Genomic DNA, 27,628 nt, shown 5'->3' with positions numbered 1-27,628 from the left:
GAAATGGATGAAAAGATCAGATTAAGCACTAGGTAACAATTTAGTTGTTAATGAAATTGGTCTGGCGACTGTACAAGACAGCACTTCAGTTGACTTTTTACTTCAAGATTCCTTATTTCCCTTTCAGTCATTATACTGACATCTCTTACAGTTTTAGATTTCTTTTGCTGTATCATTAGGGCATGCTTCTTGTAATAGGCAGGAACCTTTTCACTGTCAAATCATGACCAAATTCTAGCACCTTTTGTAGTTTCAGCACCAACTTCCTTTTTCCTGGTTCTGATTCTGGATTGTCAGAATGTCACTGCCTTTCTTTCACCACACATTCTTATACTGATTTGGGGTATGAGGCTGTTGCACTACTACTTTTTTTGTTAACTGTATAATCCTGCCAAACTTTGGCTATAGATTACGCCACCTCTCACGTTTTCCAAAGTGCTTTAACTCATTCAGTCCAATGGAGTTCAGAAAGTTTGCACTGCAACTTCCAATGGGCGGAGCCTAAGCCTTTTGACAGAATCAAATTATGTCCTCGCATTTCAAACCAGTGTTCATATCTGTGGAACCATAGGGGTTATGAAAGAAGTATAAATGGCAAACTCTTCAGTACAAACTATTTTTGTAGTGGTAGTATTGTTTAGGTTGTAGGTTGTAAGCAGAATTTTATAAGTCATAGTAAACACAGTAACAATTACATTTTTAATAGTTTGTAAATAACTTACAATATCTGAGCAACCCTTCAAGTTATGCACATATTGTCAGCAACATTTTATTCATCTAGCTGAGAGCCTTCATATGAGTCATAGAAGTTCTGTCTGTGTTACTTGGTTATTGAGATATTTAGAAAAATGTGAATGTAACGTCTATATGAATTAATATAAAAACAACAGTTAATATATATTTACCTGCACTAGACAGAGGCCAAACATTAATGCAGTTGAGTTTGCCACTGTGAAAGCTTTAAGATGAAATATTTTAAAACCTTGCACATACCATGGTTTTGGAATTATTGGTGCAAATAAGGAAAAGCCATATTTGATGCATAGAGGCTTCGGTAGGAGTTAACTACAGATGTACCTGGTGGCAGCACTCGGATGTAATGAGTTAAAATGGGGAAGTCTTTCTAGTATTACATCATTAAATCAGAAGACTCAGCCACATGGTGTAGCATTTTTCTTAGAACTGTACACTTTTCTACACGTGTAAGGGAATACTGTTTTCTGTTATTGTGAATACATATTACCACTACTTTCTGGTTGTTACTTATGCTTAAACACTAGGGAGCAGTGTAGAGGGTAACTATGCTTCCAGAATCCAGCAGAGCTTAAACTTCTCTTACAAAAACATGGTACACTTCAATAGCTTGGTTGTAACAGGAATGACTCGGTTATCCTAGATGTTTTCTCAGAGTAATTTGTAGGAGCAACGTAATTTAAAACAGGCATTTCAGTTTTCACATTTCTTCTATATAGGTTCATAGGTTCATAGGTTCATACTAGGCTATCTGCCCGAGGGCATTTACAAGCCTAGCCCATCGCTGTTTTACGCCACCCTTAAGTATGGGGAACTATACCCATTATTTTGCTGTGCCTCTGTCGAGCAGTGACACTGAGGTAATCCCTGGGGTATATTTGCGATCTCCCATCCATTGGTCAAGATTTCTCTTGAACAAGGCCAGCGAGGTGCTCTGCCTCACATATACCGGGATTTTGTTCCACAGCATAGGGAGTCTTTGGGTGATGAATCTATCCCTCCAGCACGTCCTATTAATCCCCGTGTCGCGCTTTAAGTCCCCCCCCCTTGTGGCTCTGATGGATCTAGATTTTTGAGGTGAAGCATATTCATCAAATCTGGGTTTGACATGGCCTTGTATGTTAGGCAAAGGTCACCTCTGAGCAATGATGGCGGTGTTTACTGAATAGAGCTGGAGTTCTTTCAGTCGGGCAGCATAGGACTGATTTTTGAGACCCTTTATCCTTTTGGTGAGGAACTTTTGTGGCCTCTCCAGCTGCTGCAAGTGTCGGGTCAGATACATTCCGAATGGGGCATTGTACTCAATCATTGGTCTGATGAGTGATGAGTAAAGGGAGACCATGACCTCCCTTGATCTAGATGAGAATCCCTTCATGATAAGGTGGGCAATGTAGAAGGTCTTCATAACTACTTTAGCTACATGGGTGTCGAATGACAGACTACAATCAACCTGGGTCCCCAAGTCCCTGATAACCTCTTCTGTGCTCAGTGGATTGCCACCTATTTGGTAGCTAGGGGTAACCTTGTTTTTCCCGAAGGGTATGACTATGCATTTTTTGGCATTTAACTTTAGGCCATGGCTCTGGCACCAGTTATCCGTTTCTGTGAGTCCCTTCTGAAGGATATCTGTGTCAGATGTGTTTTCTACTATGGCTCCCAGTTTGCAGTCATCTGCAAACTTTGTCAGCCATAACCCTCCTGTGTTTGCTTGTACTTGGAAAAGTAGATGCCAAACAAGAGTGGGCCCAGGACTGAGCCCTGTGGGACCCCACTTGTGACAGGCTTTGAGTCTGACATGGCGCCAGCAACTCTGACCCTGTGGGTTCTGTCACTCAGCCAGTTTGCAACCCATCTTGTGATGTATGGGTTAACATTTAAGCTGCTGAGTTTTTCAATGATACCTGAGTGAGGTATTGTATCGAAGGCCTTCGCCAGATCGAGGTAGGCTGTATGGACTGCCTTTCCCTCATCAATGGCTTTGGTAACTGTTTCTAAAAAGTCAACCAAGTTTAAAAGGCATGATCTACCTTTGACAAAGCCAAACTGGGTTGGATCCAAGGTCTGCAAATTCCCTATGTCTTTATTTATGAGGTCCATTATGATCCTTTAGATAAGGCTTGTCAAGCTAATAGGCGGTAATTTCCAGGGTCGGTGGAGGCACTTTGTGAAGATGGGACCACAATTGCAGTCGCCACTCCCTGTGTACATAAGACTGTGGGTTTAATTCCTCATTGAGTTAAATGGAGCACACAGCCGGGGACACCATCGGGTCCCATGGATGCTGTGTTTTTGTTTAACTGGGGCGTTGGAAACTTGGGGGCTGCAATCGTTTGGTATAGATATCTCTCCTTTTGGGGGAGAAGTTTGCACTGAACCTGTCAGCCAGTATGTTGGCAATGTCTGTAGGATCAGTAATCTTCACATCATTTTGGACTAGTTCTGAGCATATCTGGGAGTTTCCTCCCAGGTTTCTAACATAGCTAATAGCTAAAAGAATGCCTTATGATTGTCTTTGAGTCTTTAGCTATTTTCTCTCAAAATTTGCTTTGGATGATTTTATGAGAGCTCTTAGTTTTTTACTTATAGTGATCAAGGGTGTCTTACCTTTTAAGGATTTTGCTCTATCTTGTAGTAGCTTCCTCCTTTTGTTGTAGAGTTTGTTTATGGCTGGGGTCCACCAGAGTGGATGCTTGCCTTTGGTACAGAGAGTCTTTGTTTTGCTTGGGATTGCCTTATCCATGCAATCCTGCAGGTGCTGGTAGAAGGCATTTGTAAGTGATTCAGCGCTTGAGTACTGTTTTCCGCGGCTCGGGGCCTTAAAGGAGACCACACTAGTCTTTAGAAGTGTGAAGTCAGCTTGAGAAGTTCTTTACTGTGGTCTTTTTTATTTCAGGTGGGGGTGGGATGAGGACCTCCAGCGAGATTAGTTTGTGGTCTGATCTCACCAGTGAGGGGTATACTTCCAGTGTTGAACATTGTGCTCCCATGTTCGTGATGATGAGATCAAGTATGTTATCTCCTCTTGTGGGGATGGTGACTAGTTGTTCCATGGCATTTGAGTTTATGAATTCCAGGAACTTTTGGGCTAGGGTGTTTGGGCTTGAGTAGTGTTCCCAGTCTATATTAGGGTAATTGAAGTCACCTAGTATGATGGTGTTTGGTGATACATTTATCCCCTCTAGTGTTTTCAGGAAGGCCATGTGAGGTTCCTGAGTTTGTGAGGGTGGCCTGTAACATGCTACAATTTGCAGAGCAGTCTTGCCTATGGTTAATTGCACCTGGATGGTCTCCGATGCATCGTCGTTGCCACCAGTCTTGAGGTGTGGGTGTCCTTGATGAATATGGATACCCTCCTTTCTTGGTATTGTCCGGATTTTGGGGCGGAGCATGATATGAGGTAAAACCTGATAGTGCTGGGGTGCTCTCAGGAGCCTTGAACCAGGTTTCTGTCACAGCACAGACATCGATGTTCTCCATATTGAGAAGGGCCTCAGTGCGTGCATTTTGAGATTTAGACTTCTGGCATTGAGCAGCATTACCCTTAGTTTTTTCCTTTTTGTGTTCTAGGGTGGTAGGTTTAGAATTTGAGCCTTGCCTAAAAAGGCACTATGGGGTGGCAAGAGCCTTTGCCAATATCCGAATCCCAGGGTGACAGGTGCAAGCCCCCCCATAAGCAGCGTGGCTTGTCCAGCATGTCATCCCAGGCAGACAGACACTGGATCCCCTTTGAATGACACCAGTGTTTAAGCCAATTGTTAAAGCTGATCATCTTATCTCTGTATTGTGGCATCATTCTTGGTGAAGGTAGGATACTGCTCAAGGTCAGGGTCATACCTGCCTGGGCTACATAATCAGAGAGCTCTTCAATGTCTCTTTTCATGTAGTCCAAGTATTGCGCCTCAGGTCGCTTACACCAGCATGGACAATGACTGAGTCATATTTGTAGCTGCTGTTGAGAGACCTGAGTGCTTGCGCTATGTGGCGGATTCTAGCGGCCGACAGGCAGCTTACTGTGACCTTCTCCTTACTCAGTCTGGTGAGCGGGACGTCAGTGTGTCTGACTATGGAGTCACCAATGACTAGTGTGTCTGGCATTGTGTTTGGCCTTAAGGGCTGTGACTGTTTGACACTCTGACTGTGAGGTCTATGTGTTGCAGGTGCTGTGTTCTGAGGTGGTGGTTGTTTGGGTGTCTGCTTAGGTGGCCTCTTCTGTTTTGGTAGATTTTTGTTCAGAGCCTCCGAGTATGTCTTTGTGTGTTTATGTGTATGATTTGAGGTTGTGATGGTACTATGTGAGACTGGGTCTATAGTGTGTGTGGTAACCTTCTCCTCCTGACTGGTCTTGCCAGTCCTATGTTGAGAGAGCTCAGCCTCCAGTTTGGCCGTATAGTTGCATCTCTCGCATGTATTTGTGTTTTGTGGGAGGAGGAGAGGGTTGTCTGTGTACATGAGGCAATTGTAACATTGCCTCAAAATTCCCAGGTTCACCAGCTGAGCAGGAGAGGACATTCTTTTCAGTGATAGGAACACGTAAATTATCAGTGTGACCCCTCCATCACATTTGAAACAAAGTAACATGTTAGGCACTGTTTTGTCTAATATGAAATGGTAAATTTCTTACTGCAGTTTTAGAGAATCATTCACTTCACATTTTGAACACTGTTTTATTAACTAATAAGCATTCACTTAGTTACTAGCTTATTTCAATACTTGTTTTTTATTACTAGGCAAACTCATTAAAACCTATCTGCTGCTGAGATTTCTAGTATTTTCGATTTATTTTTGCTATCCGGCCTTTAAAATATGGTTTAAATCCTAAATCTTTGTCATTAGCAGTTTACCTACATTAGAAATACAGTGATGAAACTTTATTGCTTGGACTTCAGGGGTTATACCAGCCCTGGTCAAATGTCTTTTCTTAAGTTTGTCATAGTGCATGCAATTGGTTTTCTTCCTATCTGTATCTCCCGATAGCTGGGATGACAATATTTTTTAGCAATCCTCTCTGCTCAGTTCTCTGTAATGGCATAATGCTCAAAGTCCACAAACCAGGATTCCAGATCATCTCCGCTGGTTAGTTTATTCACAGAAAGTGTATTCTTGTGCTTAGTAGCTAAACTGGCCAGTGCCACTAGTTATTGCTGTAGTTACAGCAGCTTTTGGTAGTTCAACCTATGACAGCACAAGTTTTGGTAGTGATTCTTCAATGACTGGGGTCACCAGGAAGCCAGAAAAGGAGCACAGCAGTTGCAGTGTGTTTTAGGGAATTAATATCCCAAATGTGGCTTAAACTTAGCAGCAGAGATATTGCAAGGATTTGAAAATGGTAAGTGTCTGGCCAACTGCCCGTGCACATACCATCAACGTTTTTTTTAAACATCTTTATTGAATTATCACTTGTGTCTTAGCCAAGCTTACATTTACATAAAAGTAATCAAGTTCACATTTACAAACATTTCACATCACATTTATTGTTCTATACAATATGATCAAACCAACATTACATAAATTGTTCAATTCCTGGCTTCTATTAAACCTCAGTCCTCCAAAACATTGTTCTCATGTATTGTTCTTACAATTTCCATTTTTCTGTGTAATTTAATCCTATCCTTTTCTAAAGATCCCACTTCTCTGTAAAAATATTCGCTACTCCAAGTATGGTTGGTATAGAATTTGATTTCCATTTTCTAGTAATTGCTTTTTTGGCATTCACCAGAATAAACTTAACAAGGCCTTACTATGTCTAGTCAATTCAGATTTTTTATCCTAACTCAAAAAAAAAAAATGTTTTCCTTAGTTGCACTCATTTGATCATTCAGTATTCCTAACAGAGTACTTTGTAAGAAAATTTTAATGTCTGCCAACTCCTTATTCACTAAGAACATGTGCTCCCAGGTATCACTTTCTTCTGCATTAGATATCCAACATTTGCCATCTACCTGAGGAAACATTCTTTGAAGTCTGCATGTGGTATAAAAGTACCTATGCAAATACTTCCTGGCAAAAATCCTACATTTTCTAAACTTTGTTGTATATTTGGGAGCCATACACATGTCCTCCCATTGTTTCTTTGTGAATTGCTTATCTGTTCTCTCTTCCTAATCTTTTCTAGTGTCCTCTAATTGATTCCTATAATTATTGTGCAAAATGTTATACACCCTAGAAATTAGCATTTTTTAACAGCAGCTTCTGATCTAGATTCAAATGAAAACTCAACATTGCAAGGCTTTCATTTAAGATTCCTGTATCCCTTACTCATTGCTTATACTCTGATATCACTTCCCGATAGGCAAGGCAATATCTAGCCTGTAATTCAAATATCGTCTTGGCCTCTTTCCATTCTATTACCTTTTCCTCTCTAATTATTTGTTCCCAATACCCTAGTTCCTTTGCCAGCTTTCTCCAGTAAATCCCAGCCTCCTTGCCTATTTTCTGTATGTCCAATTGCAGTCATCCCCATCAGCAGAATCCCCTTTCTCCGCTCCTGTGTTGCTTGGCTTAGCTCTTGGTATACTTTCTGCTAGTTAATGAAAATGTTGTATGACTGTTACTATTCTCCTTTAGGATCCACATCTAAAATCCCACTCTTTCCATATTTCTTAAATTACTCCCCTGCTTCATCATCATCTGCTTCCACTTTGGATTGTAGCTTTCTGCTTGTGTTATGTATAGGAGCCTTAATTGTGTAGCTGTAAAATATCCCTTCAATCAGTAATCCTATAACTTCTTGTTCTCTTGGAAGGATCAACATATCCCATTTGATTTTTACTCTCTTCTCCTCAGAGATCCTTCAACTCTTTGTTAATTATTATCCACACCTTCTCCTCTGGTTGATAAAAATATATCTCACCTGTCTATACAACTAAAGGGACTAAAAATAGTTTTACTGCTTGTTTAGTGTTATCTATATCCATAGGCAAGAGCTTCCAGTTTCTCAATTTGTGTATTACCTTTTGTTAAGTCTCTTTCCATATGTCCTTAGCTGCCATAACAGAACCCTTTTTAACCCATTCTCCTAAATACTTCATTCTGTCATGTCCCCATAAAAATGAGTATTGCTGAACCGAGTCATATGTGGATAGATAGTTTACAGCTATATTCACGTACAAAATAATATCATCTGTAAATAAAGCCAACTTTTCTTGAATACCATACCAATTATATTCCTGAATTTATGAGTTCCTTGTTTTCTTTGCCAGTGGTTCTAAATGTAATGAAAATAACAAAGAGAAAAGAGGAAAACCTTGCATGGCTTCTCTGTGTAGACACAGCTTATGAAAGAAGAACCCTCCCACTTTGAGTTTTGCCTCCAATCCCTCATATATCACCCAAATTAACCTTATTATTATATCAGGAAATGCAAATTCTTCCATTGCCCTGCTTAAAAAAAAAAAACCCAGCTTACTCTGTCAAATGTTTTCTCTGTGTCAAGATCCAACAACAACAACCACACCAGCAATATTTTCTTACATTCTGCTTCCCTCTGGATCATCATTGTTCTGTTGATGTTGCCAAAGGTTTACCTACCCTCCACAAAACCACATTAATCCATATCTATCAATTTTGGCAACACTTATGTCATTCTCTTAGCCATCATTGAGATACACATTTTATAATTATAGCTTAAAATTGAAATGGGTCTATATAGAGTTGATTCTTGGGGGTCTTTGGGTATTACAGCCACCACACCTTTTTTTTCCAGGATGTTGGTGCTTTTCCTCCTTTTAAAACACTGATGTTCTTCGTGTGTCACTGTTTCAGTCATTACATTTCGGTGATCTGCCTGCAGGTAGACCTTAGCCTAAATATCAAAGTCTTGGATTTCTGCTTCGGATGCTGTTTCTTCTTCCATGACGTCAGGTCGTCAGGGGTATAAAACATGCAGCCAATGCCATTACATCAGTCTTTCTTGCCACACAGTGCCCGAAGCAGAAGCAGTTCACAAGTGCCATTCGGCCAACTCCTGAAATTTTCATTTTCGAGTTTCAGAACCAAAGTCTTCAAAAAAGTTAAGTACCCCATTGGGGATCCTTTTTCTTGCTCTTAACTGATGTCAGTAAAAGTTAACAATTGTCTTACCTGTGGAAAGCAAATACCTTTTAAAGATTTTAATTCGTACTGCATTCCTTGCTTAGGCCCAGACCATGACATCCCTCGCTGTTGGTATTGTGCCTTATTCAACCCCCGAACTATTCATTGTTGGTCTTTTTTGCAGCAAATTATTTTGGTACTCGATATAACTATCCAGAAATGGCTTCAGTAAGCCATCTGACTACCGACATTCTGAAAAAACATAAAGCTAAAGACAGAGACAGACCGCATAGGTCCAAAACTGCCGACGACGCTTCCGTTAAGCTAGTCGTCATTTTGCCGGTACTCAGTGAGGAGCTTTTGCAGCCACTGATACCCACTACTTCAGGTTCGCAGGCCTCTACTTCTTTGACTAAGGAACCTGCAGATGTGTCTACCTTAGATGGGTCCGGAGCCACTGTGCAGGCACCGGCTTCTGAGGGTGTATTCAGGCCTACAGATCTGCATTTCAAACCGACGTCAACTTCTTCATCTAGGCCTAAAAACTCAACCCACGCCTAGAAAACTGACGTCCAAAGGCCCATATGCCTAAAAAACAAATGCTTAGAATGGCTGAAGACTTTAATTAGGGGAAGCCAGCCTTCCCTCTCTTAGAGACCTAGAACTGATTTTCCTTCTGATTCTTCTGATCAGGATTCTGAATTTTCTGTTTCTTCTGATTACCAGGATTTGCCCTTATCTTCCCATGAGGATTCTGATGCAGAGGATTCCATTCCCTCTGCTTCCCCTCCAGAAGATTTTTCTTTTGGTGAAACCTTGCACTCTCTTAGGGAGCATTTCCGCTGGGGAAAGCCAGGATTACTCTGACTCCAAAAACAGGCTTAGGGAATTCTTACTCCTCCCTCAACACAGGCTTTTAGCTATCCCTCCTGTTCTGGCCATTGTAGATGATGCCTTCTTGGAATCTAGCGTGGCCCAGACACTTTACCTCCAGCTCCCAGAAAACCTGACAGGTATTACAGAGCACCTGACTCTCACAAGTTACTCTTCAAGAATCCTACTGCAGATCCAGAGACCATTTCCCAAGGACCAAAAGGCATTATGGCTACTGCTGCCAAAAACCCTATCCCCTCTGATAGAGATTCCAGGGCCTTGGACAGATAGGGTAAGAAGGTATACACTTCTGCTACTTTGGCCATTAGGGCCTTAAATTGCCAGTTTCATATGTTAAAGTATCAGCAGCATATTATGGGATTACTTAAACAGAAAATGATGTTGATTCTTGACCGTGCGGAACATAAAGAATTACAGGATGGTAATGCACTCTGCTGAACAAGTTGGTAAACATACTTTACAATGTGGTTTTGACTCTTTAGAAGCATCTTGCAGGGCTGCTATCACTGGATCTGTACTTAAAAGGCATGCTTGGCTTAAGGAGCAAAACTTGCCAGATCATGTTAAAGCTAAATTACTGGATGCTCCCTTAAACCAAGACCGCCTGTTTGGCAACAAAGCAGAAGAAATTCTTAAAAAGATGGGGGGGGGAGCTAAATCTGTGCAAACTGTTAAAGATTTCCTGCAAGTACAGCCTCCCAGATTTAGTAGGCATTGGCCTTCTAAGAATTGGTCCTTTCCAGTCTCTTCCAGGCCTTTTCAGTCCAAACCCAGGAACAGCAGACCACCTAGGCTACAGTCTCAAGGTACACACAGACCTAAGCAGTGGGGGGCTCCCACTTCCAAAGCTGGAAGTAGTGAGACACCCCCCTATGGAAAAATGTCACAATGACTTAACCTTAAACCTTCCAAGCCCTGCTCAACTGACTGCTCCTTTAAGGGGAAAGATCGCCCTGCATGCAAAAAACTAGGAACTCATTACCCAGGAAAAATGGGTTTTAAATATAGTTTTCCAAGGATACATATTCCACTTCCACACTTTACCAACCCCAAACGGTTGGCCAGACCTACCCCCAAATCAGTGGGCAGAGGTTCAACAGCAGGTTCTCTCTCTTCTAAGCATCAGGTCTATTCAGCCTGTCCCAGCAGAAGAAAGGGGACAAGGTTTTTACTCAAGACTTTTCCTGATACTCAGAAAAGACTGCTCCTGGTGTCCTATCCTGGACCTCTCTATTCTAAACACCTTTTTGGTAATCCCAAAATTCAAAATGCTAACACTTCAACAGCTGCTTCCTATGCTAGGCAGAGATGCGTGGTTGGCAACTTTAGACTTAAAGGAAGCTTATCTGCACATTCCAGTAAGGGAATCTTGTAGGAAATTCCTACACTTCAGAGCAAGCTCCATGCATTATCAGTTCTCTGTACTTCCCTTTGGCTTATCTACTGTGCCCAGGGTATTCATAAATTGTCTAGCTCCAGCCATTGCATTTTGCAGGCAGAGAAATATTCAAATATACCCATACCTGGACAATTGTCTAATTCAGGCAGAAAGTCAGGGCATGCTCTTAAAACATCTGGCATTTGTGAAGAAACTTCCAACTTCTCTGGGGTACACCATAAATGAAAAAAAAAATCTCATCTGGTGCCCTGCCAACAGATTGTGTTCCTGGGAGCAAGGTTAAACACAACTTCCCAGATGGCTTACCTCACACCAGAGAAACAAGTTTATTTGACAGCGTACTTCAAACTACTGGACACAAAGACCCAGCTATCTGCAAGGAAAATTTTGCAAGCCCTGGGGTTCATGGCCTCTTGCATTCTACTAATTCCATATGCAAGACTGCATATGAGGAAACTACAATGGTATCTAAAAAGCCTGTGGTGTCAACATTCTCAGGACCTGGAATCAATGATTCCTATCATTCCTTGTATAAAGACAGAGTTCCTTTGGTGGGCAGAGGCCTGCCACCTCAACAAGGGGCTCCCTTTCAATCTACCCCCTGCCACCCAAACCCTGACTACAGACGCATCAGACTATGCATGGGGGCTCACTTGGCAGGGCAGTGCATTCAGGGCAAATGGAACCCGAGTCAGATGCACCTGCATATCATCCAAAAAGAAATGTTAGCTGTACAGAATTCCCTGACATCCTTCAAAGACAACATCCTTCCAGGACAATTATTGATAAAGACAGACAACACCACAGTTATGTGGTACATAAACAAGCAGGGAGGAATCCACTCGTACTCTCTCTGCATACTAGCCATGGCTCTGTGGAACACAGCCTTGAGCTACCAAGTGCACCTACAAGCTCAATTTCTGCCAGGCAAGCTAAATTCACTGGCAGATGACCTAAGCAGAAATCTCATGGACCCACATGAATGGAAACTGGAACCAAAAATATTCAACCTCTTGAGGAACAAATGTGGGACTCCAGAGATAGACCTGTTTGCCTCCATTCAGAACTACCAGTTGGACAAATTCTGCACAAGGACTCCCCACAATCAAGCTTGGAAAGTGGATGCCCTGTCCTTTACCTGGGAAAGCCTCTCGGTTTATGCCTTTCCCCCCCTCTGCCTCTCCTCTCGAAGGCTGTGCTAAAGATCAAACAGGACAAGCCAAGGACAATACTGATTGCACCAGACTGGCCTCACCAGCACTGGTAACTCCCTCTTGTGTAGTTTGGTACTGCTGGAATCATGGCACCTACCTCAAACACCTTCCCTGCTGTCCCAGCAGGTGGGCCAGATTCTGCACCCTCACCTTCAAACCCTGAACCTTGCAGCCTGGCTAATTCCTTCAGCTCTCCAGTAGCGTTGCTCAGTAAGCAGGTGTTAGATGTCATTCTGGAAGTAAGGAGGCCTAGTACTAGAAAATCCTTTGCTGAAAAGTGGAAAATATACTGTTCCTGGAGCCAGACTCAGGGGATGGGCACAACGGTGCCCAGCTTACCTCATATTCTTCAGTACTTAACAGAAATGCTCCACAAGGGTCTATCCTTCTCATCAATTAAAATTCATGCCTCTGCCATTTCAGCACATTATAATACTGAGCCTCCCATCTTCTCTCACCCCCTGCTAAAACAATTGCTCAGAGGGGCTACAAATGTACGTCCCCCCCAGGCGAGCCCCTATTCCAGCCTAGGACCCTTAACTTTGTATTGGAAAAGCTCACTCTCCCTCCATTTGAACCAGCTGCAACTGCAGAGTTGAAATTCCTTTCTTGGAAAACAGCCTTCCTTCTAGCCATCACTTCAGCAAGAAGAGTGTCTGAGTTACAGGCCCTCATGGCAGTGGAGCCCTTCATTATATTCCATGCAGACAAGGTTTCCCCTCAGGACCAATCCTTCTTTTATGCCCAAGGTGGTGTCTAGTGTGGCCCTTAATCAGTCCATTCATTTGCCTACATTTTTCCCTAATCCACAAAACAAAGGAGAACGAATACTGCACTCCTTGGATGTGCACAGACAACATAGATTTTATTTGGACAGGACTAAGCCTGTCAAAAAATCTGAACAGCTGATAGTTGGCTTTGCTGCAGGGGCAGAGGGGAAGGCCTTTGCAAAGCAAACCATTTCTAAATGGATAGCCCATTGCATTCATTTCTGCTATAAGCACTGTGGAAAACATACCCCACAGGAGATAAGATCACATTCCACCAGGGCTGCATCTACCTCTACAGCCTTTCTCAAAGGAGTCCCTACCAGGGACATCCTAGAAGCTGCTACCTGGAGCTCTGTACATATCTTCAACAAGCATTACCACATGCCCATTTTTTCTAAATCCAGAGCTGGTTTTGCCACTGGAGTCTTGCAGGGCTTAATTAACTGGCCCTAATGCTCTTTAACTTCCACCTCCCTTCCTTAGCTGTGGTAATCAACCCAAATGTAATGACTGCAACAGTGAAACACGAAGAACATAGTACAGTTGTGTACACTTACCATAAATGTAGATGTTCGAGTGTATTCACTGTTGCCGTCCTAGTTACCCTCCCTCCAGCCCCCTGACTTCTCTTGGATCTACCTTTGCTTCTTGTTTTAAGCTTTCTGGTGTATTTGCTTTTTGATGGTGGTGTAACATATTATATAATTGCTTCCCATTGTGGGGGCACCTGACATCTGGGGCAAGAAAAACTGATGTAATGGCATCGGCTGCATGTTTTATACCCCTGACGACCTGAGGTAATGGAAGAAGAGACAGCATCCGACGCAAGAATCCAAGGCTTTGATATTCAGGCCAGCTGAGGGCTACCTGCAGGCAGATAACCCAAATGTAATGACTGCAACAGTGAATACACTCGAACATCTACATTTATGGTAAGTGTACACAACTGTACTTTAAACAAAACCTTCCAGATCTTAATCACTTTCTTCCCTCCTCACTTCCAAACATCCACTAGAAAACCATCTATTCCTGGAGACTTTCCTGCAGATTAGTTATACATCATCATTTTTATCTCCGCTCCTCTTATCTTAGCTGTTAATTGTTGAACTTCATCTATCTCTAGCCTTGGCATATTTAAGTCTTCCATAAATATTTTCATTCATGCTTTTTCTTGGTGTCCCCTCTTCTCTGTTTTCTACAGATTTTTATAACATTTGTGGAACACTCTAATACCCCCATAGGATCTCTGGTTATTTTTCTTGTTATAGGCTCCCTAAGTTTGGCAACAACCCTTTCTCCTTTCTAATGCCTAAGTCTTTGTGGCAGCAGTGTTTGTGCTTTGGAGTTATTATCAAAAACAACTGCTTAACAGCAATCTTTCTAAACTCATGCATATTTTCCAGGTACTTCCTTATTTTCTCATTAGCACTCTGCATTTGCACCTGTTCTTGTTCTGTGAGATTCCCCTTATTCTGTAATACTTTAACTTTGTCAGACCCTCTAAGTAGTTATGGTTATTTCTTAACCATACCTTTTTTCTTTTATTTCTACCTTATTTTTAAACTCCATTTACATTGTATCCCACTTAATAGGTATGACTTCTGGAGTACTTTCTATCTTCCATAGTAACTCCAAAATAATTTCCATTAGCCATTCCTTAAATTCCCCTCTTTTTAACAGGTAGTTGGGGAAGCACCAGTGTCTCAGCTTTACTTCATTACCCTGCATTTTTTCTTACTAATTATTGGCCATTATCTTTTTCCCCTTTTTATTACTATTGGAGCTCCTCTAGCAATTGATATAAGTACTCCTCTTTTCCTTTGTTCCTGATATTCTGCTGAATATCCATCCCAAAATCCTTTCTTTTTTCAAATTCAGATGCTCAGTTCTTTCCAAATGTGCTTCCTGTGGCATTGCTATTTGCACTCTATATTTCTTAATATAATTAAATATTCTTTCCTTTTTGTTTATACCTATGAGACAATTCACATTACAAAATAATGTGGAAATTGTCACCATTATGATAAGAAGTCATTATTCCCAATTTATATATATATATATATATATATATATATATATATATATATATATATATATATATATATATATATATATGACAGATTTTTAAATGGCTATTTCCAGCTTTTCTGATACATGTATCGATTAATGTTTGGTAGGTTAATCCTTTATACATTTTTCTTATCATCAGCGTTAGAACCAATATCACATTTTACAAAACATTTTATTTTAATGAAAACCCTCAAAATAAAAAAACAAACACACTCCAGAACTTCCCATAACATATTGACTTAATACAAACACAGAAAACTATGTACATCCTGAGATAATGAAATTTAACCATCATAGTAGGAACAATTGTCCTATATAGACATCTGTAAACACAGGGCTTAATTAACCTAAAATTGAGGTTATCCACGTTAGGATGCAAGATATTGCATGTGCTTCAACTTACACTAATTGGTGTCTCTTCTTTTTTATCTTTATTCCCCTCCCAGATGTGAAAAAAACAACTTGCATGTTTTCAGAAAACATTAGGTTTTAAAGAAACCAGTGTTCTGGCTTTTTATTGCCCTGTAATTAGTTTCTCTCTCTATGGAAATGTAAGAGAAAAAAATGTAGTTTTCAGCTACAGGCTTTTGAAGACGAGGTAAAAAGTTTATTGCTGAAGAAAAACTTTTCATTATGTTTAGTGTTCTCTTATTTACCCATTTCCACTTAAAATGTGTTATTAGATTAAGCAAAGGTCTTTTTCCTGACATTCACCTATTCAGAAGTACAAGTTAGAGAAAACATATCAGCTGTACATATACTATTATCTGTGTACTTTTGCACCACTATTATCGTAAACATGCTTTTGTCCAGCCTTTTTTCTTGTTTTGCATTGTAATACCTACATTTCATAATACTACAAAAGAAGAAAGAAAGAGGGGGGAAGCATCTGTTTGCTTTAGTATTTTTATCACATAAAAGAACAACTAAAATGTTTTACTATAAAGCATGCAATTTATATTGTGAAAAGTTTCATAGAAATACAGTTAATAACAAAAATTGTTTCAGTTACAGTTGCTTTTACCTTCATCTTCCCCTCCTATCAGTGTCCTTCCAAATGTTAATGAGATGAAGTGAGACAAATACCATTCAGTTCCCCACAAGTTTAACAAAGTCAATGAAAGTCCACTCTTTCCACTTTTTCTTATACAACCATATTTCACAAATGTGATTGATGCTTTGCAGTCTCACATTAATTAACTAATTTCTGTGTTGCTGGTCTTCTTCCTCTTCGTCTTCATCTCCCAACTCCAGATTCCAGTTCAGTTCCAAGGTACTCTTGATTCTTGTAGTCAGCTCCTTTGCTTTTCTCTGTCTTTCAAGCATTTTCCTTTGGAACAATAGAAAAGGTTTCACTGGCAAAGTATCTCTTTGTGCTTTATTGTCAGAAGAATGAGAAGCAGAGTTCTCTTCTGCTTGATGGTTCACTTTTTGCTGGACAGACTTTTACATTTCCTCCATAGCCTGTTCTTAATCAAAAAATGACTTCGATCCTCCAGGAAAAAAATATTCTGAAGACAATTGAATACAGCAGCTTGAATCTCATACATGCCTCATGACATTTCCTGATTACTGTCATAAATTTGTTCCTCTTCTGCCTGGTGTACAATGAATAATTATTTTCTACAAAAAGTATTTTAATACTTTACCCCTTGGCCACAGTTTTGTTAGGATCAGCTCTTTCTGCTGGTAAGGTTTGCATTTTTACTAATTCAGGTCTTGGCTGCTTTCACATGGCCAGATTTGGAGAATCCTCAGAGTGTGCTCTTTCAATTAACAGTTCCTGCTGTGGAATACAAGTCCAGTTGCTTATTTGTGCTTGATTATTTGGTACAGCAGAAAATCTCAGATTTTTCATATGTGTTTTGTCCTCTAATTCTACCATTTTTTAAACATCCTTTATTCAACAGTCTCATACTCAGCCATCATTTTCTTCATTTTGACCTCTAATTCTTGAAGTTTTCTCAATATCTGTTTAAAGCTCATTCTATTTTTTCCAGCCTTTTGTTAGTTGAGTTAATATATTCTTCAGTGTTTAATTTATTTTAATCAACTCTGAGCACATTTAACTTATTTTTTCCTCTGGATTACTGGAAGCCATGCCTTGAATCAAAGCTGGAGCTTGAACTGCTTTTTGTTGAATAGCTATAGGATTCTTCCCAGTCAGAGTTTTCTCTTCATTTTTTTCTAGCTGATTTTCTTTCAGACTGTCTTAGATTCTTCGTTGCTGACATTCAGGCAGTGTACTCACTAGCTAGAAATTGAATTTACTAAAAGTGACAGAATTCCTGCCCCTTGTATTTCAGTTTCTTTTTTCACACTGGGATAGCTGAAGTTAAGTTGTTAACCAGTGTGCAGTCATCTGAGAAAGTCCACACACCATCAATGTGAAGTCTAAGTAGACATCAGGGAGTAGGACTCCATAAAAATCAAAACAAATAAATGACAGGTTTAATTTATGTAAAGCCACAGGAAAAAATAAAAGTTAATAACCCACTTTTCTTGAAATAAAAACAAAATGGTACCTTTGTTTAGCTTTACATCAAATAGAATTACAGTTTCCCACAGTTTTTCCATGTACAGTCCATCTTAAAATGTCCCAGTCTGTAGGCCTCAACTAAGCTCCAGTTGCAGCTCTAAACTTCATATGTTTCTTTCAAGTATAATTCCATAAGTTATGTGTTATCAGAATCTCTCACACCACTCTTCCAGAGTCTTCCAAGCAAAATTTATTTATTTTATTTATCCTTTGTTGACTGTGTTAGTTCCACTAGGCTGGTGGCCAGTTTTCATGGGGTATATGAGGTACTACAGGAATTCCCATTAGCAGGAGCTCATTTGCATACTGCGTTTGTGGGAGAAGGGACTTGGGGGCGGGGAAAGAGTAACTTTTGTTTGACTATGTGCTTTGTACACCTTCTGATAAAGGGTCCAATGTAGCACAGTATTTATGTAGTTTTCTAACGTACTTTGTTTTTATTATGTTGATGTTCTCTCTCAGCTAGTTGCTGCTGACTGCAGCATCATGTTTTGTGAGCCAGTGAGGGTTTCACTTTGTGTTTTTGTGCATTTTACTTGCACGTGTTGTGCACACATACCGACAGTACTAAATGGTTCACATGTTTCTGAATCCGTGTTTGCTGAGGGGTTAATTTCCATAATTACTCCAGAACCTTTCACCATTGTTCATACTTTTTTACGACTGCATACTTCTCCAGTATGTGATTTTGCCAGACACCAACCCTGTACAATTTTAGATTGCCCTTATGAATAGTACTTGCTGAAAATTACCAGTTATATGAGCATGCCTTTTATACCCAGAACTTAAATTCACACACACAGCTATTTTCATTATTTTTACCTGAAGCATATATTTCTACCCTGGTCATTAGCTCCAGGCTTCAGTGGTGTAAACCTCATTGAGAGGTACAGTTGACAGTGGGAATTGGCAAGGCTCAATGGTTGAGAGACTCAGTAGTCTTGAACTTCCCACAATCCCTGCGAGTGTAAAAACTTGGAACTCTGTGATTTGATTTGAAAATTACACAAAAACAATTTTATAACAACAAGCTTTGGCTGTAATAACCTCACTACACCAAGCTTGTATGAGGTTCTTGCAAATGAACTTTGTTAAAACACAGTGCAAAACTCTTGCTGCCACACAGACAGCAGTCAAAAGCAAAGTGCAGCGCTAATCATGTAACAGCTTTAAAAGTTGGTACTTAGTTCAGGCTGGACACAATCTTTTTAATTCTTTTAATGGGTATTATCACATAAATGTGGGCAAGGTTTAATAGTGTTGCTTAAACAAAGTAATGGCATGTAATGTATTGAAAGTCCTATGCTTCTGTAGCACTACAGAACTCCATACTGTCTTTTCAACTTTTAAGTACACTGCCCACTGCCACACATATGGAAGCTAAATCTTCCCATATATTACAAAACATAATCATACCTTTGATCACAGTCAGCTGTTGTGGTCTCAAAATGGCCAGGTCATGACTGAAAAGGATCAGTACACCAGCTCACCTACCTGGTGAACACATCAAAATAAATATATAAAATAAATAATCAGATTGGGGCTTGGAAACTATGGTGTTTTGCTACTCTGGAAATTAGCCAATGTTCTTAGTGAAGTCACAGAACTGTGAATATAAAGAAGTTCCACTCACCCCCAAAGCTGTACAATATTGGTGGTACATGATGCTTGAACCCTGTAAAAATACCTTTTTTATGTGGCAGTTCATTTTTTTTAGGTGCCAACCATTTACATTTAATCATAGTTTTAGGTTATTCTTGTTATGGATTTGCTATGAATCCCCGGAGACTTGGTCATAGTCTTCTATCTGTGTTTTGATTTACAGCTCTGAGACAAAATTAGTAGTATTAGTATTATAAGTATTTTTATTTACAAACAGAAATATAAATTCACATGTGTTATAGAGAATTACCATCTGATAAGGACACATACATTTCTCTTACTTTTGTTAATGTATCAGAACACATAAAAATGAAAATTTTGGGAAAAGTAGCCTGGCTCCATTGTGCAGAGAGATGGACCACCTAAGTGTGATCCAGGTGACTGTGGATTGATTAGCATCCCTAGCATTAGAGAAGACAGGCAGGGAGGCGGAGAACTGAAGAGGTATAGTCTGCTTGCTTCTGCCTAGAGGAGGGAAGGATTGTGGGCATTAAAGCAGGACATAGGGAAGTATAATTTTTTCTGATGGAAACTGAGGAAGACCACTTCTCATATTTAAGGGAAGGGGTGGGTCTATCTGCTGGCAATGTTCTTTATGGAAGTGAGGGATGACCAGTGTGGTCATCCTATTGCACATTCCCCTTCCATTCCACAGATTAGCATCAAAGAAGAGTTAGACCAATGTAAAGAAAAATCCTCAAACCACCTGTAATGGCTGCTTTAATGATGGTTCCTCTCAGCCGATTCTCACCCTCAGAGGGGAGGGATAAATGGTTGATTTGTTGAGAGGTGGCTGAGTATTGACAGAAAGCAGAGGAAAAGAGAAAGCAAAATAACTTCTGGAGCAAAAGTATTCAACACCTCTAGAGTTATTAAACTGATTTTATGTGGGGAACATAACATCATACGTTTAGCAGTTTTCTGGTATTTTTGTCTAAAGAGTTCAGTGCACCCATTTGTTCAGATCATAATATGCAAATAAATAAATCAATTATGATCAGAAACTCAGTCGTAATCCTGTGTATCATAATACTTGTGTGAACAGCCACTGTCCTTAATGTTAAGTCTACAGCTTTGTTTATTTTAAGTATTTCGGATCCCATTACTAATTAAGTTGCCTTAAGTGTTAGTAAATTTAAGTTCTTAGAGTTAGATGTTTCTTTGTTGTATACCATTATTGTTGTGGATAAGGCATTCATTTTGTGGAGTGGCTTTTTATTTTGTCATTATTTTTTTGCATTGCTGTGACTCCTTTTTCACAGTACATTTTGTTTACACATTGGCAATGCTATCATATCTGTTTTCTGACAAACTGAAAGGCATTATTAGACATTCCTGTTTAAAATATCATCAGAAAAATCAAACAACTACAGTAGTAAAAGTAAAATAAAATATGTTAAGATCAGAATATGTTTGAAACAAGTCCTCTTGGTTAATTCTAGATGAATGTATTTCATTTAAAATGTTTAATGAAGGAAATGTGTGGATCATTTGTTTTCCTTCCTTTATAAAATATTCATTATATTGTGTTTTTAGTTAACAGGAGCAGTGTGTATATTGAGCAAAGGAGCAAAAAACCTTCATATGGAAATTGCCATTCATCACTTCCTAAAGAAAAACGTCTTCTTTCTGAATTTGGGAAAAATAACCATGAACTTCCTCTTGTTTCATCTCAACATAGCCATAAAGATAAAAGGCAGTATAAATGTTTAGAATGTAATAAAAGTTTCATTGCAGAGAAACAGCTCACAATCCATCAACAAAATCATATACGAGTCCAAAAGCATTCAGACTTTAAGAAAGGGTTTTCAAAAATGCATAAACTAATAATTAAACAGTGGACCCACAAGTGGGAGAAACCTTATAAATGCACCAAATGTAGCAAAGTGTTTTCCCAAGAAGACCATCTTCTAGCACACCAGAAGGGTCATATGAGGAAGAAATCGCATAAATGCATGCAGTGTGATAAGAGATTTGCAAGAAAGGAATATCTACTCAACCATCAAAAAGTTCACACGGGAGAGAAACCGCATACATGCCCTGAATGCAATAAGAAGTTTGCCCACAAACATAACTTGTTATCACATCAAAGGGTTCATACAGGACAGAAGCCATATAAATGTACTGTATGCAACAAGAAATTTGCTCATCAACAGAATATGAAAAAGCATATGCTTGTTCACACTGGGCAGAAGCCATACAAGTGTACAGAGTGTGGTAAAAGTTTTGCCCAAAAGCAAAACCTAACAAGGCATCAACGAAATCATACAGGACAGAAACCATACAAATGTAGTGACTGTAACAAATTATTTTCCCATAAACAGACACTAATGGTGCATCAACGACTTCACACAGGGCAGAAACCATATAAATGTGCAGAGTGTAACAAGAATTTTGCCCATAAACAGAATCTAATTAGGCATCAGAGAATTCACTCTGGACTCAAGCCTTATAAGTGCAATGAATGTAATAAGATTTTTACCCAGAAACCTCATTTAGTAGCACACCAAAGGGTTCATACTGGGCAGAAACCTTATAAGTGTGCTGAATGCAACAAGACGTTTGCTCATAAACCAAGTTTGATATCCCATCAGTGGATTCACATGGGGCAGAAACCACATAAATGTAATGAATGCAACAAATATTTCACTACACATAGTAACCTTTTGCGTCATCAGCAGGGTCATGTGAGATAAAAATATGTATGTGCACTATACTTGTTATAAGATATAATGAAATGTTCTGCTATGCTGTGGCTTAACGCAACATTCATTCTAAGCAAGGCAAAAAAAAATAACGTAAGTAACGTAAGTAATTGAAAGCATTAATGCCACATGGACATTTGATAAAGACCTGTTGGTTCACTTAGTGTACCCATTAAGCCTTACCTTCTCTGACTTCCAGTGCCTAACTGTGTTTTTATGATCCGTCCCTAGTTATAAGAGTTCGATTATGTCCCACAAATTTGTAGCTTTTGCAATTACAGCCTTTCTCTACCATCTTTTGCAGAAGAATGTTCCAAGTATCCACCACCCTTCTTGCAAATGCATTGAAAACTGTGACCAGACTTATAAATATAAAACCTGAGTTATGTAAAGATATCTTATTTATAAATGCTGAATGTAAATAGATTTTTTAAGTCAGTCTAGATAGGTAAGTTATAATTAGGTCATTATTAAGTTAAAAATATTTAACAACACTAACCACAGTAAGAAATCTTATAAATGTATTAAATTTAACAGGGGTAAGCCAAAATAAAATGCCATTTATTCTTGCTTATTTTTCTCCGCATTGTCTGCTGCTATTATCTTACTGCCAGCACCCCAGTATTGGGGGAGAGGGGGCCATCATCCAGGCAACCAGTCATTGCTTTTGTTAACCCTCAGTGCTGTAACCCCCATTTATTCAAACTTGGAATCACAAAGAGAAGGTGAGATTACATACTACCATCTATTTATTCATTCTGTTTAGTTGTGTTTATTTTGAGTACATAGGTAAACTAGATTACAGAAGGATGTTTCTTCAGCCATGACTTAGTTACACAAAATTTGAAAAATAAAAGAGATTTGGAAGTGCCTTAATTAAAGTGAACAGTGAATACATTACTTAAAGACTGTTACAGAACAATTGTAGCAAGTAACACAAGGTAAAACCTAATGAGACTTTAGGGACTTCAAAACCTGGAGATACTTATAGAAAATAAAGATATGGTTAAACTGAATGAAGGGTAACATTAGTATGTAGGGTTATCAAGAGATATAGGTGGAAAAAAAGATGATTAAAGAAGATATTGGGACTACAAATTCGAAGGAGAAGGTGGAATATTTCAGTGACAGCCAACAAATGCCAGTTGAAGAAACTAGAGGGTAGGAATATAAAACTTGCGAAAATATTTGGTGACATGCTGAGAGTTGTAACAAGACGCCATAGTGGAAGTAAACAGGGAAATGAGGGGGAATGTAGGATAGCTACAGAGAAAAACATGAGGAAGTTCAGAAGATCATGCAGACCTGTTACAGTTAATAATTGCAGAGATGTGGGTTTTTGAGTAATTGTTGACAGGCTGCGAACGTTGGGAAGGAGAATTTGTGTGGTAGTAGGGTTCTTCAAATTTTAAGGACATAAAAAAGGTTTTATGGCCTGAGGTGAGTAGGTAAAACACAGGGAAAGAGAGTCCATGTTGTTGAAGTTATGGATGTGGGAGGCATCTTCTGAATATAGGATGTTGCTGCTCATGCTGTACATTGAGCATAATAGTATTAGATAAGTGCTCTTGTAGTGGCTTGGTGGGCAGTCTTAGAAAAGGTGACAGACACAGTGGAATTCATTTTTAGGGGAGTGCACAGTAAACTGGTATGCACTGTTTTAAACAACTACAAGTATTACAATGTTGCAGTCTGTTAGGGATTAGGAAGACCATACTGCAGGACTAGCCAAAGGGCCCTTTTTCCTCGTATTCACTGCCCTTTTGTAATAAGGAAAGAAGCTGTGTGACATGTTTTCATCATATGGTAATTCTGTTTTGAGAAAGTCAGCATAAAAGAAATTGTTAATGGAAGGTTAAGGATAACCGCATGGTTCTTGAAACCATTGACTATTTAAATAAAGTATGGCTCCTGAAAGGGTTTTGATGGCCAGGTTTGTGGTGCAATTTGTCTCCTGTTAGTGGGGTCATATATCATGGCTTTGGTCAAATACACATTTAATTTGCAATGTTTTTTTATGTAGCCACTTTGACAGCATGAGGAGGTGGCCTTATAAATCATTACTAATGGTTTTTGCTGAGGTGTCAGTCCTGGACAGGACTGCATCTTCAGAATAAGATTTGCTTTACCAGGGTTTCTGGTTGATCCCAGAGTTTACAGTGATAGAGAAAAGCATGTATCTTGTATGGAACCCAGTGGAGTTTTCATTGAAAGAAGAAATGGTAGAGCAACCAGCAGAAATTAAATGAAAAGAGGTAGCTAGAAAGAGACTGCAGCTAGCAAAAGAGTTCAGAAAGAGAGGAGGGTGAAGCAAAGACAAAAACGGATTAAATGAAGGCAGAATCACAACACAGAGTGTATAGGCCAGGCCATGAAAAGAAGTATTGGAGTGATAGGGGTAGAAACAAGGACAAGTGATAAAGCAGAAAAATTTACAAAATCGTACAATTGTATGATAGCTCAACCTGTAAAATGCACAAATAATCCTGACTGAAGCTTTCACTTGGTTTAAAACCTGGGATATGAATAAGGGTAGAAGAGAAGTAAGTCAGCGTCATACTAGCAATGCGTATAGCTACAGGATAGCAATGCGTATAGCTATACGATAGGTGTTCATTATAGAAAAACGGATGTTTCCACAACATATACATTTTAATATCAGTTTGGATATCCAAGTCAGTTATTTTCCAAAACAAATTTATTTGGTCAAGAAAAGAAAGAAAAAATATAACCTATGCACAAGATATGGTCTAGCATGAGGCCTTTTGTCCACAAAAACTGATCCAGCAGTACTTAATATGCTTGAAAGCTGATACTCTTTGTGAGGAGAGTGCAGTGTCCCTTCTAAGGAGAGAAAAAAGGTGATAGAGGTGCCACTTCAAGGGTGTGAGAACTCCAGAAGGATAAAATCCCTTTTAGCTCTTTGAATGAATTTGCCAAGATAAAAATGTCAGAAATTACAGGGGAGAAGGATGGCATATTTTTAGTTATTTGATGAAATGCATTTGGCCTTTTGTGGTAATGTATGCATCCCCCATGGAAAGCAAATAGACCAGAAGTAATTGCAAAAAGGTTTTGATAGGTGTCAACTTGGCAGATTTAGTAAGACTAAGGGATGGAGGTCAGTGGAAGTCCTGATGATGACAGGAGGTAACAGCTAAGAGGTAAATGTATGACTGGGTTCCAGCAATGAGACTTTATTTAAACTTTGAGTCATTTAGAAATCTGGATCGTTCTTCAGATGCCCTCATTCATCTTAAAATGGTAGCTGCTGTGGGGCAGGTAAAAGTGTGTCATGGATCCCATAGTCCATCACTCTGTCAAGTCAGAGCTAAGGAGGAGGTCTTCCGTTCTGCAGGAGTTTCAGCATGATACCAAAAGTGAAAAATCCTGCTCAGCATTCCAGTGTTATAATAATATAGAGCTAGCTTGCTTTGGCAGTACAGAAAATGCTGAGTGCTCACACTGTATGCATTTAACAGATGTATAATGCAGTGATTCAAGTGTCCAGGAGGTTAAGGGCACAGGTATTGTCCACAGAAAAACAGCAGAAAATCAAACATGCATTGTGTTCTAACACATAAGGCAAGAAGAAATTAAACTATGTGTTCTAATTAAAAGTGTTCAACAAATGCGATATAAAGTATTGCTGTCATGTTTGTTTATATGTTGTGTGTGTCTTTTCTTTAATTAGGTAAGATTTGCTATGTGTGCTGAATAAGTGAGCTTTACCCAGAGGTAAGTATGCAGAACTTGGAATCAACCCCCACCCCTGGGTATTTAAGTAGTAATTTGCCCACAGTTAGTACTTTAATGTGTGGACCATCTGAAGTTATGATCTGATCTATGTGGAGAGTGAAGGAGCAGAGTCCACCAGAGGACCAACTTTAAGTCACAAAGAAATTGTCAAAGAAAACCTTGGAGATGTAGTTGAAGTGAATAACTGTAATAACATTTAAAAAAGACTGTAAAATGCCACTTGAATAGTCAGGAAGACAGCAAAAAAGGGCAGTTGAAAGCATTCTGAGAAGACTACTTTATTTACTTGGATTAACATAAGTCATAATAGTGCTGGCTAAAAGAAAAGTCAGCAGGAAAACAGACCACATTGCAAAAAAAATGGAAGTGTAACACATTGTACAGAAATCATTTTAAATATCGTTGCAAGACAAATTCTGGAAAGCAGATTAGTGAATGCTGTCAGGAAGCTAACACAGTTAAAGGAAAATATAATCACTGAAGCAGATAGCGGTCTATGTTTTGCTGTCTCTGATAACACACTGAATATGCAAACAAGACCCTGAAATTAAGGGATGTATAGAAAATAGTAGTGAAAAACTGCAAAGACAATAGTTTACAGAAGACTCAAAATGTTCTGTGGTAAGCTAAGACCACCCCCCCCACACACACACACACAGACTTACCTAGAAAGAAAAAAGCATAGCAACATGTAGTCAGTGAGGAATTATGTAGCATCTTCTGTGAATATAAAGTTAAGTAAGTCTTTTAAGAAAAATGAATACAGAGAGTAAAAGTCACTGTGTAACAGACTTTTTCTGTCAAGAACAGAAGTAGGTTCAAAATGGTCACTAAGGATGTCCTTACATTCACTGCTGTAGTATTCTTCATAGATGTGATTCCCTGCTGTGGAAGCCCAATGTCCAGCTAGTCTACCAAAGCCTACTGCTGCTTTAAGGTATGCCAAACATCACTCAAATGATCCTTGTGTAGCGTAGGTCATAAAGGTTACATTCAGGTATACCATCTACAGAACTTCTTTGCCACCAATTTGAAAATTTCTTTTAATTGGTCTATTTGCCTACGTTCATTTTTTGCCAGCTGCAAGCATTTTTGTGGTACGGGTTGCACCTATGTTTGTTTACTGAATGCTAGCAAGTGGCAGATATGTGCCACATTGGGGTTTTTGTTTTTCTTGCCTATTTTTGTGCTCTTTGGGGTTAATATCATCCAGGAAGGGTAAATGCCAGTGTGGGAGTCAGATTCCCCATAAAGACCACCACAATGAGTGTCTTTTTTTGCCTAGGAACTTCTCACGACCATATATCTTGTTCAACTTGTCAGGCTTTTATCCCAAAAATCCTTCACAGAAGGCTTTCCTCCCTTTCCTTGTATCTTAAGAACCAGCATCTTAAGTTTCTTGCTAAAGATACAGTGGAAGGAATCTCCCGTCCTGAGGGTCAGCTTTTATGGAAGAAGAAGATGAAAAAGGTATGACCGGAATCTTCCACTGTCCAGCCTTTGCCAGGTGTTCTTCTGAGGTCGTTACAAACCCAGATGCTCACTCAGCTGTGTTGTTGGATTTCTCTGCCATGACCGGGTTGGAGGCAGGTGAAGATCCAGCTGGCAGCACATTTGAAGAAGGTTTGCAGGTGTCTGTTCTGGACATTCAGCGGGTAACCGCAGTTAATTTTCTCCAAGCAGCCTTGGGGAGTTCCTCAGATTTTAGTTGGGGAAGAAGTTCCAACTACAGTTCTCAACTGCCATCCTGAGACTGAGCCTTTTCAGTTTTATGGGGGGACATTTCCTTAAAAAAGAAACAACAAACTGAACATATTTCTTCTGCTCATAGG

At 39.4% G+C, this 27,628-nt stretch overlaps 1 protein-coding gene across 2 annotated transcripts in view; it reads left to right on the top strand.

The window, feature by feature from the left end:
* The window catches only part of LOC122815449 (zinc finger protein 252-like), a 304,744-nt gene extending 279,064 nt beyond the window's left edge, over nt 1-25,680 (top strand). For both annotated transcript variants that reach the window (XM_044087954.1, XM_044087952.1), the window contains one exon: nt 20,869-25,680. In XM_044087954.1, coding sequence (XP_043943889.1) covers nt 20,869-22,028 — 1,160 coding nt within the window. In that variant the 3' untranslated portion in view covers nt 22,029-25,680. The remainder of the gene's footprint in view (nt 1-20,868) is intronic.
* The last annotated feature ends 1,948 nt before the right edge of the window (nt 25,681-27,628 follow it).

The sequence above is a fragment of the Protopterus annectens genome, chromosome 11.part0 (genome assembly GCF_019279795.1).
Source record: "Protopterus annectens isolate FY-2018-M chromosome 11.part0, PAN1.0, whole genome shotgun sequence".
Taxonomy (NCBI): Eukaryota; Metazoa; Chordata; order Ceratodontiformes; family Protopteridae; genus Protopterus; species Protopterus annectens.
This window is presented reverse-complemented; position numbering and strand designations above follow the sequence as displayed.